We start from the raw sequence: 12,314 nt of genomic DNA, 5'->3' as shown, positions 1-12,314 counted from the left end.
AGGCAGAGTTCCATAACCTGCCGTGCATTGTTCTTACAGACCTGGTCCGTGAATGCCCAGTTCCAACCGATCCCGGTCAGAGAATTCCCACCCACACTTACTGCCATGCCTGGCAACGGGATCACTGGAAAGTGATACCGGAAGGAGGCTGTGCTTCCCCAGTATACCCGGGTAGGCGAGCTAAACAAGGCAGTCAAAACAGTGAAGAGGCTAAACAATTCCACTTCTCTCTCCTGCACCAGCTGCTACCTGTGTCATGAAGCTGTCAAACATAAGGCCAGGGGCCCATCAGGCCTAAGACAGGCCCTCTCTTCGAAAAACAGGAAGTTGATGGTGGGAAAGCCACAGAGTGCCACAGACACTTCTCAATTCTCATTCTCCACATGTGTGGGAGGGGGGAGGGTTGCCCACACTGAGCCCCCCTGTTGCCAAGCCCCATCCTGTAGGGATGAGTCAGGCCAGAACAGAGCGAAGACCCTCCTTCTATGAAGCGAGATCCAAAGGACAGGAATTACATAAGGCGAAAAATGGGGCTATTACCAGAAGTAATGAGAGAGAGAGAGAGAGAGAGAGAGAGAAGGAAATTTAGGAAGAACAAGTGTTCTAAACTATATTGCAGAGACCAGAGTCCCATGCTGCAGTGACAGAAGGATGGATTAGGTGGCTTCATAGGCTTTTCACTAATTTATATGAATATGTTTCCTCACTTGCAAGACTTGAGAGAAATAGAGAGCCACGTCCAACTTCACAGATAGTCCGAGTTACAGATTGCTTATGTGATTCCATTTTTCATGTGTCCATTGTTGTAACTCTTGGCTTCTGTAGTCATCACAAATTACTGTGGAGAAAGGGAGTAGAGGTGCAAATGAGTGGAGAACTATGTATATTGAATAAAACAATCTGATTATAGACAAGCCAATATACTCTGGTTTAGGAAACTGACTTGAATGCTGCTTGCTTGAGATGGTAGATAGCAGCCTCCCTTAACGGTTATGTTGTTGCACCATGACATGTTATTTTGTCTCTTAAGCTTTGGTCCATTTCAGGGATTGTCAGGACCTCATTCAATTGCTTAGCAGAAGGCAGAATTCCTACCAGCTGCTTCTCTCAGTGAGGCTCTCAAATTATATAACTTGGACAAGCCAAAGACAGAACTTGTCCCTTAGTGGATTTTCCTTGGACACAGATCAGATTGTACCTAAGAGACCATGAGTTAGCTGTTTCTGAAGGCAAACGATAATAAAAAGGGAAGTGATTCATGATTATTTTCCACAAGATTTTGAGTTGATACCGGTCAAGTTGTTTTGCTCAGGTGGTTCTATCCCATGATTGCTGCTGGCCTCTGTATAAGATGCCTTCAGCTCAGATATGGTGGGGAAATATTCTTCACAGTTAGCATCATGTTGCTGAAACTTTCCACCTTCATATACCAGAAACTCTCAACGTGTAACTCCTGTATTCATAGCATTGTAGCAATTAAAACTGTAAAACCCCACTCAGTTATCTTGTTCATCCCACCGTCAGTGCAGGATTGTTCCCTAAGGTATATTCTTAATTGTTTTGTTCATTCTGGTTTTAAATAGCTTGGGAAATGGGGCTCACATAAACTCTCTTGGGAAGGTTTTCCACAATCTAATAGTACTCACTGTTCCAAATATGTGCTTAATCATCAAGTCTGTATTTTCTCATGATTTGCCTTGTTATTGCCACTTTGAACACTCCAAGGAGTTCCTGTCTCAGAACTGACTCTTCATGCCTTTCAAACTTTGCAGGCAGTGATATCTCCCTTGTCAGGTGCCGAGTGCCCACTGAGCCTGTCTCTCCATTCTGCCTGCACCCCATCTCTCTTCTTTAGTCTAGTAGCAGCCCACCCCTCATTATATTCTCCCTTCTCTTCCTTTCAACCTTATCCTTTCCTCCAGTTTTAAACTACCCTCCCGCAAATTAAGGAGGACATGGCTCTCCTCTGCACTCATTAGAATGATAGCCGCAGAAGAGGAAGGTGTGACAGGTTCCCCCCGGGGTGCTACCTGGAACTGGAGTACCACTGAGCCCCCCTGGCCCACCAGCCTGGGCTCCCTCTTACACTGTACTGCTGTGACCAACTGCAAAGCCCTCCAGGCTTCAGCCTGCACTTTCACCAGCATACATACAGTTAGGGACACATCCGGCTGCAGTTACATGCAGGCACTTTGACCAGCCCCTGCGTGAGAAGGCGACAGCTAGGGCAACTACCAGCTTCTCAGGCATGCATTCTCTCTGGAGTATAAATCCAAAATTGTACCATCTTGTTCTGCGCAGGGAACTGTACAGTGTAAGCCGGGGCGGGCAAACTTTTCAGCCCAAGGGGCACATCTGGATATAGAAATTGTATGGCAGGTCATGAATGTTCATGAAATTTCCAGCCAATGGGAGCTGCGGGGGTGGCGCTTGGGGCGGGGGCAGCAGACAGAGCGGAGCCCCCGATTGCCTCTATGCATAGGATCCGGAGGGAAGACATGCCGCTGCTTCCAGGAGCTGCTAGGAGCAGCCCCCAACCCTGCTCCCTGGCTGGAGCGCCGGAGTGGGGCAAGCTCCAGACCCCACTCCCCAGTTGGAGCTCAAGGCCGAATTAAAAGGACTGGCGGGCCGGATCCAGCCCACGGGCAGTAGTTTGCCCACCTCTGGTCTAGAATGAAAACATCTTGTTTAGTGGGCGTGAAATATGGATACATAGTCAATGTTCATAACTTCAGATACAAAAATGTTACATGCATACAAATATGATAATCATATTCAGCAAATCATAATCTTTCCAATGACATCTCACATCACTTATTTTGCATAAAATGCATCATAACTATGTCATAATCCTATCCTAATAATATCATTGTGAAGAATATGGGGTGCAGAGGGAAGGAACATCATTATAATGGCCCAGAAGGTGGAGAGCCATGAGCACTGACAGGAAATCTCAGCTCCGTTTACAAAGGCTAGTGTTTGTCCTCTCCACATCAAGGGAGGGGTGGACTGAGCAATAAACTTACACTGCTCAGGCTTCTGACCAGGGCAAGTTGGTACAGTTCTGGGATGCAAGGCTGGGGAGGAATTGGCCTGAGTCTCTCTCTTGTTGGTTCATGAGTGGCTGGGAGAAGCATTCATGTAACTCAGGTGGGTGTGTCCCTGCCTGTGGATGGCTGTGTAAGTGCAGTTCCTGCCAGAGATTTGTAGCTTGCCAACAGCATCACAGTGTGCTAGGCAGCCCAGGTTGGTGGGACAGAGGTCTCAGCAGTCTCACAGTCCAGGTTGCATGTTGGAGACCCTGTCACAACCTCGCAACATCATCTCCATAGACTTTTATAGTATGTTGATATCATCACAAGTATATCATGCTGTCCCATTCAAAAGATTCTTTATTTATACCGTGCCATTCACCATAGTATCTGATGAAGGAACTACTATTGGTGCAGAAATGTTATGAAAAATAAATATCAGTACTCTTAACTTTTTTTATATCTTCTCAGCATTTATTTTTCAATATATGAGATATTTTACTTTGCTCCCACAAATGTCACAGTGATCCTAGTTCATTAATTCCTTGCAATGTTTTATTATTTAAAGCTAAGATTTTAAGGTCTCTACACTTGGGGGAAGGGGTGGAGAAATATCTACAACCAGGTCCACATTTTTGTTTTTGCTGCTTGTAGTAAAAATTGTTTTAGCTCAGTGACTCTAACCTTAATCTAAGGTGAGCCAGACATAGCCATGATGAAGAGCTAGGCAACAATAGATGAAGTAATTGTAAGGGTCTCCAAGTGTGTATTCTCTACTCAGACTGCAAAGGGTTTTTTATCACCTGTGGATAAAATAGGGATGATTCATCCCAAAATTACTAATTTCTGGAGGGTGGCCTATTTAGGGGAGCATTTTTGGGGCAAGGAACATATTGGTCCATATGCACTACAAGCATAATCAGATGGAACCTCAAGATAGAACCTTCCAAGGGGAGTAGTGGGGGCAAAAGACATATCTGGCTTCAAGACTAAGCTTGATAAGTTTATGGAGGGGATGGTATGATGGGACAGCCTAATTTTGGCAATTAATTGATCTTTGATTATTAGCAGGTAAATATGCCTAATGGTCTGTGATGGGATGTTAGATGGGGTGGGATCTGAGTTACTACAGAGAATTCTTTCCTGGGTGCTGGCTGTTGAGTCTTGCCCACATGCTCAGGGTTTAACTGATCGACATATTTGGGGTCGGGAAGGAAATTTTCCTCCAGGGCAGATTGGCAGAGGCCCTGGAGGTTTTTCGCCTTCCTCTGCAGCGTGGGGCATGGGTCACTTGCTGGAGGGTTCTCTGCACCTTGAGGTCTTTAAACCATGATTTGAGGACTTCAATAACTCAGGCATAGGTTAGGGGTTTGTTACAGGAGTGGGTGGATGAGATTCTGTGGCCTGCGTTGTGCAGGAGGTCAGACTAGATGATCATAATGGTCCCTTCTGACCTTAAAGTCTATGAGACTTCAACAGCATTGTCCTCTCTCTCTCACACACTAGCTATGGATTTCATCCCATTAGCTCTTCTGTAATAAGATTCAGCAAGTAAACTTGCTTAGCATGTCTCCCCCAGAAGGCCAGAAGAACAGGGCCAGGTTTACATGTTGGGCATCCCTAGATGCAGGGGCTCAGAGCCCCCACCACCCCTGTGCCCACCACAGCCAGGAGCTCCGAACTGCTGTGGGCAGCGGGGGTACCCCGCCACTTTTAACTTTTTAGGCACCCCACTGCCCAGCACCCCCACACAGCCAAGTGCTCCACACTGACCCCGCACTCCCCAGCACCCCAACATACACAGACCTCCCCCAAGCCCACTGCCCAGTGTCCCCCACCCCCTCACTGTCCAGAGCCCCCCCACAAACCCACTTTCCCAAGCCCTGCCCCCCCCAGCCACACTCACTGGCCCCGCTGGAGGTGACTGTCCGCTGGGCTGAGCAAGGAGCACTCCAGCAGGGTTGCGTGGTGCCCTTCCCCTCTCAGCAAGCTCCACCCCCTGCTAGGACCCGGGCATGGCAAAATTTGAATTTTTGGCACCCCTAGAATGCCGGTGTCCCTAGTCACGTGCCTACTGCGAAATCCGGCCCTGCAGAAGAATGCTAGTTCTAATCATGATGCTCAGTAATTACTGTTATAACTTTTTGTGTTGTGTGCTATTTTATGCTGTGTTTTTATTGTCTGGTGCAAGTATATTTCACATGCATCTTAATGTACATTTATAAAAGATTAATATTTGCACTTCTGTAACCCCAGAATGAGGCACAGTCGCAAAAGCCATCTGTTGAAGGCCGCTGTTTCCATTTATTAACATTTGATTTGATAAAGCCTTTGGAGTGAAAATGTTCATTCCAAGTTTCAGTCAAATGGCCGGGATATTAAACATCACAAACTAGGGATTATAATGGTTATAAATGCTAACACATCCTTTCCTGCAGCTTTCTTGCATAGTGTCCTCATAGCTCAGATGAGAATAGCACTTACATCTCCAGTTTTATGCCCTGAAAGTAGCAGAACCTACAGAACTGTGTAATAATGGCAAGCCCCGGTGCCAAACCAACGAAGGGGTTTGGGGTTTTGTTTTTTAATTAAAGCAATACTGCTTTAAGCCAATCTACATCATTTCACCTGGCTGTTTGATCCTCCAGGCTGCTCCCAGAACCTGCATGTGTCATTTTTCCTGATATAAACTCCAAGATTGCAAGCTTGAAAATGTCTGGTTGCTTTAATGTAATCCATTCACTCTGAAAACTCCCAGGTTGTTCATTATGGACCCAATCCAACGTCCATTTGAACTCACTGAGTGTCCTTCCACTGACCTCATGAATATTAGATCTGGCCCATAAATCAACAGCCTTTGCACCATCTCCAAGGAAGTCAGGCCTTGGATCCTGTCAGGGCTTTATAATGCATCACTTGACAAGGGTGAATGAGGGAAAGATGGTAGCAATATTTACCATTAAAATGGCATTTTCCATCTTCAAAGTACTTCACAGACATTTTCTCTTTTAAAGGCCAGTTTGGTTTTGTTGTTCAGGTCTATAAGCATTAGATTTTAAGGGCCCAATCCTGAAAAATATCTCCCGTTGATTTCAGTGGGCGTTGCAGATGCTCAGCAGACAGGAAATGCTCAGCACCAATGAGGACAGGCCCTACAGTTTCACCACCTCTTTCCAGGGATGAAGGGGGAGAGGCAGGATATAAATTCCCCCGAACATGACATTTCCCACTGACTATTGTTATACATTTTAAATAGTGAATAAGAAATTTTGTATCGTGAACGTGCAGAGATATTTTGTTAGAAGTTCATTAGCCTCTACAGATATTTTTCACAAGTTCGACCCTGTGAAATAGTGAATCTACCGCGGCATAACAATGTTGAAGGCTTTTATAGATTAAATCACAAACAGCCATGACCCAGTTAAGTTACATTTTCATAAATCACGTTTCATGGCTTTCATTTGCATAATGAATCTGACCATTTGTGTTAATTTTTGTTTGTAAAGAATGGCTTCCCCCACAAATCAGTCACGCGCTGGAACTTAATAAGAGCAGGGGAATCTGGCTATAAATGCACAGCAATTATCAGGAGAAGTACTTTTAACCATGAAAATGAGGTGGGTTTTCTTTTGGAGATGTGCTTTTTTTAAGCTTCCAGTAAAATTAATGATACCGTCCTTTGGAGTAGCATGATCAGGCTCTGAAAAGGTATTTAAAAACCAAAGGCCATTAATCCTTACTGCACCTATAGCACGATACAGTACATTGCAATTTGCCTTTGACAAAATGTAACTAAGGTGATTTAATTGAAAAACTATACATATGAGTTGTATTCAGGAATATTTCTTCATGGTTACTGTAAGAGAAATGACTTTCCAATATTGTAAATGAGGTGATTAGCAGATCACTTTTTTCCCCATATGAGATTTTGAAAGGACCTTAGCTAAATAAATTTACAATTATCTGATAGCTCTTATTCCTGGCTACAAAGGAGTATCGAAAATACATTTACAGGTGCATGCAAAAGAATCCAGCCCTGGCTTCTATCCAGATTCCACCCCCTATAATTTTAATGTTAACTAAAAAAGGGTCTTATACAGATCCATACCCAACAAGAAAGGTATCTCATAAGCTGCTGTGAGCAGCATGGCTGGCATTCCACTGAAGAGCAGAATTTGCTTATAGAGTGAACTAGCATTAAAAGATCAATCAGAATTGAATTTGATTTCACTGTAATTCCTATGAAAAGGCTCAGAAATCAGCGTATAGGTAGGTATTTACTGGTAGTAAAAATGATGGCATTTTTCAAAGCAGGAAAGATGATAAATATATTTACTGCCCCACATTTTGATCTAGCTTACATTGGCAAAAGTGTAGAGTAACTGCACTGAAGTCAACCAGTGTTAGAAAATTCAGAATCTTTGTTCTTCCCTCCCTCCCCCCCCCCCCCCAAAATTAAAAACAAAATTAATTTGTTGTGTTTTTTTTCCTCCTCAGATAAAAAATTTTGACACCAAGATGGGAAAACAGAACAGCAAACTACGTCCTGAGGTCATGCAAGATTTGCTAGAAAGTACAGACTTTACAGAACATGAGATCCAAGAGTGGTACAAAGGCTTCTTGAGAGACTGTCCAAGTGGACATTTATCTATGGAGGAGTTTAAGAAAATATATGGGAACTTTTTTCCTTATGGGGACGCTTCTAAATTTGCGGAACATGTATTCCGCACTTTCGATGCTAACGGCGATGGAACAATAGACTTTAGAGAATTTATCATAGCCTTGAGTGTAACATCTAGAGGTAAACTGGAGCAAAAGCTGAAGTGGGCATTCAGCATGTATGATCTGGATGGAAATGGATACATCAGTAAGTCAGAAATGCTGGAGATAGTGCAGGTATGTACTGTTCAGGAAGGTTTTACGTTTTCTCTTTCACTCTGATTAAATTGTGGGGGCAGTATTGTGAATGTTGGGTGTGCAAAAGGTTATTGTGATATCTTCTCCAACATTTTTAGTCTACTATATGTTTGCTTGAACATAAAAAGATACTGTTAAATTTGGCAAAGGTGGAATACCAATTAGAGTAGGAATGGAGATGTTTATAGCTACTTGAAGCTTTACTGAGTAGCCATGTGGCTTCTTTGTGGGCTTCCCTATGCAGGGAAATTACCTTGAGTTTGAACACGATAACTAACATGATCATAAATATTACAAAGAACTCCATGTAGACAAGGACTGTCATATTTAACATCATGTCAGCAGCTTGTGGGTCACCCTAGTGCAGGGTCTTGGGTTGATCAAGACCAGCTAACACATTTTTAAGTGGGACTGGCCCTGTCTACCTAAGAGCAAAGTCCTCTTTAAAATCATATTGTATGAAGAAATAGCTAAAATGTTTGAAAGCTCTTTTCCTAGCCCGAACATGGCCTGAGCACTTTACATTGTGTTAGTTAATATAATTTTCCAGTGTAGACAAGCCCTCTCTTGAGATTCCATGCATGGATTCAGGTATATTATCTAATGTTGCACTTATGAGTTCTTCCCCATTTTCATCTTTCTCTAATGTGTCTTTCCCCTTGAGGGCACATCAAATTCATTGAAAGCTTCATTTTTTTTTTTTGTTATAGTACACTTGCATAGTTTTAATCTGTGCAATCCACCTCTGCTAGGGAACCGCCTGCCTCCTCGTCACTGGAGATATTGAAGTACTAACTAGATACGATACTATTCATATTTAAAGATCTGATAGAAATGGAGGGAATGGAATGCATACAAATTAAAATTTATGATGGCTAATTACATATGGTAGAATCATTATAATGCATGCTATTTTGCTCCTTTTTATTAGTCTGTCTTTGAACATCCTCCCAACAGTAACCAGTGATGGCACTCGTTCTATTCCATATACATCAGACCATATACTTGACTCAGTTGCAGTCACCTTCGTCTTTTTATTTTTTGTAGTTTGTGTGCTTGTTTGAGAGTTAAGCAGGACTTCATGTAGCTAACTCTGAGGGGCATGAATGAATATTTTAACAACTGTGTGCCAAATTCAGACTGGTATAAATGGTACAACACTACCACCATCAGTGAAATTGCATCTGCTTACACGGGACATTCAGAAGAAGTATGAATAATGGCAGAAATACAGATGAGGGGACAGAAAGGCAGGGTTGTAGCAGGAAAAGCAGCTAATAGGAGGGTATAAAAGTGTATGCAGGGAGGCTGCTTTATTTTGCAGCTTTTTACATCTCCTATGAGTTGTTGACTGGTTTCACCTCTCCTTACATCCCCTTAGTACAGGGGTCGGCAACCTTTCAGAAGTGGTGTGCTTCATTTATTCACTCTAATTTAAGGTTTTGCGTGCCAGTAATAGATTTTAACCTTTTTAGAACGTCTCTTTCTACAAGTCTAAAATATATAACTAAACTATTGTTGCATGTAAAGTAAATAAGGTTTCAAAATGTTTAAGAAGTTTCATTTCAAATTAAATTAAAATGGAGAGCCCCCCCAGACCGGTGGCCAGGATCCGGGCAGTGTGAGTGCCACTGAAAATCAGCTCACGTGCCGCCTTCGGCACTCTATAGCTGCTAAGATCATTTTGAAAGTGGACTGGGGCATTACACTTCACTGGACCAATAAAACACGCTTTCCTTAACCAAGGCAATCACTTTTCTTTCTTTCAAAGACATACACATAACCTTGCCTTTGTGCCATAATAAACTATATGAAATATTCTAGTGAGAAGCTATTGCCCCCCTTACAAATTTCCCCCTGCAAAACAAATAAAAAAAGAGTCAAAACAAATAAAAATTTTCCCTCACCCAAACGGATTTTTTTTATCCCTGAAAATTGAAAAGATCATGAAACTCCATAAAGCACACTCAGGACCTAACTATTGCCAATCTATTGGACAAGGAAGGATTGCAGACATTTTGGTGATGGCCAGCAATATAAAATCCTAAAATAGATTGATTTAAAAATATGGAGAATGTAGTTCACAACATTTGTAGTTTTCCTACGAAGGAAACAATTTTTTCAGTTGCCACAGATCTGCTAATCAGATTGCTTATTTTCACCCATAAAACCCCACTGAAATCAAGGGGCACCGAAGGGATGAAACTGAGATCAGATTTTATCCACTTATACTTCAAAAACGGAAGGATGGAGGATGTCTCTTCACTCATATCAATGTGAACGACTGTACAACTCATTAAAGAAAACTCATGCACTAACGGCTAGCTGGAGAATTGGGCTGGCTGTTTGCCACCTCGTGTGTGGGGGGCATGTACAACCATACCTGAGACTGCACACTGTCCCCCTCCCCCATGGGCCACCGTACTGCATTTGAAAAAAAAAATGTGGCTCTCAAGGCAAAATAACAAAACACACAAATCCGCAAATCAAATAAAAACTGACGAATAGGTTAGAAGGTGCTCAAGATGACCACTCAAGAATCAGTGTCAGATTCCAACCAGCCCTAGCTTTAAAAACAGAAAGAATTGAGTACAGTATCAGACCTCTTTTGAAATTTGTACAGCCAAGCTCCTCTCTTCTTTCTCTCTCTTTTTTTTCAGACTCCGTCTATAATAGGAACACACAGACTGGAAATTTCACAAAACACATTTTGCTGCAAGACACATTATCACATCACTGGAGGAAAAAAATTAAATGCATTAAAAATATGATACCTCTTCCTTCCACCTGTGTTGTTTTTCATCACATAGGCCAACAAAGCACTGGATTTTTAGGGACAAATTCCATTAATTAATGTATTCAACAACCATTCAGTATTGGCAGCAGGGCCAGATATAGGGAAGGTGATCCAGGCGACTGCCTGGGGTGCCGGGCTTGGGGGATGCCGGGTTCAGGGTGCTGCTTTTGTTATCAGCGACAAAAAGGAAAATAGAATGTTAGAAATAACATGTTTTAAGTATTTCATATTTGCTTATATACGGCATGAATAAATACAGATTTACAGATCCTAACATGCAAATGTATCTTCTTATATGACAGGGATAAATCATGCATGCAAATCTTGCATCAAAGTTGTGAAATGGGTTACACATGCAATAAAAAAATAGGTATTCAAAAGCTTAATACATGGAGTGGGGTGGGCGCTGAAGATGCTCCTCACCTGGGGTACCATTTGGTCTAGGACCAACCTTGATTGGTACCCTTGCCATACTGCTCTGGTTCCCCTGCTCATAGACCTTGACAGCTCCTCATTTTACCTGTCTCTATGCTTCCAACTCTCCCTCTCCTGCCAAAATTTTGAGGGACTTTCTAAGGTTTGACAGTGAGAAACTCAATCTAAGAAACCTGGTAAGTTTTGTTCAGCAACTGCTCCCCGTTACAGACTAAAGGGAACTTCCCAAATAGAGAAGCTGCCTGCTACATAATGCAGCTATGAGTTCTGTTTGCCAGGCAACTCCTATGTCCCCTTGTCCATCCCAATTCATAGAAACATAGAAATGTAGGGCTGAAGGACCTTGAGAGGTCATCTAGTCCAGCCCCCTGCACCCAAGTTCGATAGAGCAGTGCTAAATAGAGCAGGACATTTATCTCCCATGTCTTACATACGACACTCCTGTTAATGTACCCCAGAGTGATATTAGCCTTTTTTGCAACTGCATCACAGTTTTGGCTCATATTTAATTTTCCAATCCACCATAACCCCCAGATCCTTTTCAGCAGTACTGCTGCCTAGCCAGTGATTCCCCATTTTGTAGTTGTACAGCTGATTTTTCTTTCCAAAGTGAAGTACTTTGCACTTGTCTTTACTAAATTTCATTTTGTTGATTTCAGACCAATTCTCCAATTTGTCAAATTCCTTTTGAATTCTAATCCTGTCCCCCAAAGTGCTTGCAACCCCTCCCAGATTTGTCATTTGCAAATGTTATCAGTATGCTCTCCACTCCGTTATCCCAGTCATTAATGAAAATGTTTAAGAATACCGGACCTAGAACAGCCTGTTGCAGGACGCCACTAGATACATCCTCCCAGTTTGAAAGCAAACCATTGATAACTACTCTTTGAGTGTGGTCTTTCTACAGCTGTGCACCCACCTAATAGTAATTTAATCTAGATCACATTTCCCTAGTTTGCTTCATACCTCATCGTTGTTAATAAAATTTCTATAGCACTTCTCATCTGTATATTTCAGAGGGCTGAGGCTTGATGGGGAGGGCTCCATGAGTGTGTTTGAGTGGCAAGGGCATGTGAAACTGAGATTGATGTGGATGTTTTGTTGTCTTACTGGAGATTAATTTTTAGTGGTTG

The 12,314-nt window shown here is 42.5% G+C and overlaps 1 protein-coding gene across 2 annotated transcripts in view; it reads left to right on the top strand.

Moving 5' to 3' along the window:
• Window positions 1–12,314, top strand: part of NCALD (neurocalcin delta) — a 226,808-nt gene that overhangs the window by 190,330 nt on the left and 24,164 nt on the right. For both annotated transcript variants that reach the window (XM_024109431.3, XM_005306620.5), the window contains one exon: window positions 7,530–7,928. In XM_024109431.3, coding sequence (XP_023965199.1) covers window positions 7,551–7,928 — 378 coding nt within the window. In that variant the 5' untranslated portion in view covers window positions 7,530–7,550. The remainder of the gene's footprint in view (window positions 1–7,529; window positions 7,929–12,314) is intronic.

The sequence above is a fragment of the Chrysemys picta genome, chromosome 2 (genome assembly GCF_011386835.1).
Source record: "Chrysemys picta bellii isolate R12L10 chromosome 2, ASM1138683v2, whole genome shotgun sequence".
Classification (NCBI taxonomy): Eukaryota; Metazoa; Chordata; order Testudines; family Emydidae; genus Chrysemys; species Chrysemys picta.
Note: the sequence above shows the minus strand (reverse complement) of the source record. Positions and strands in the feature narration are given on the sequence as shown.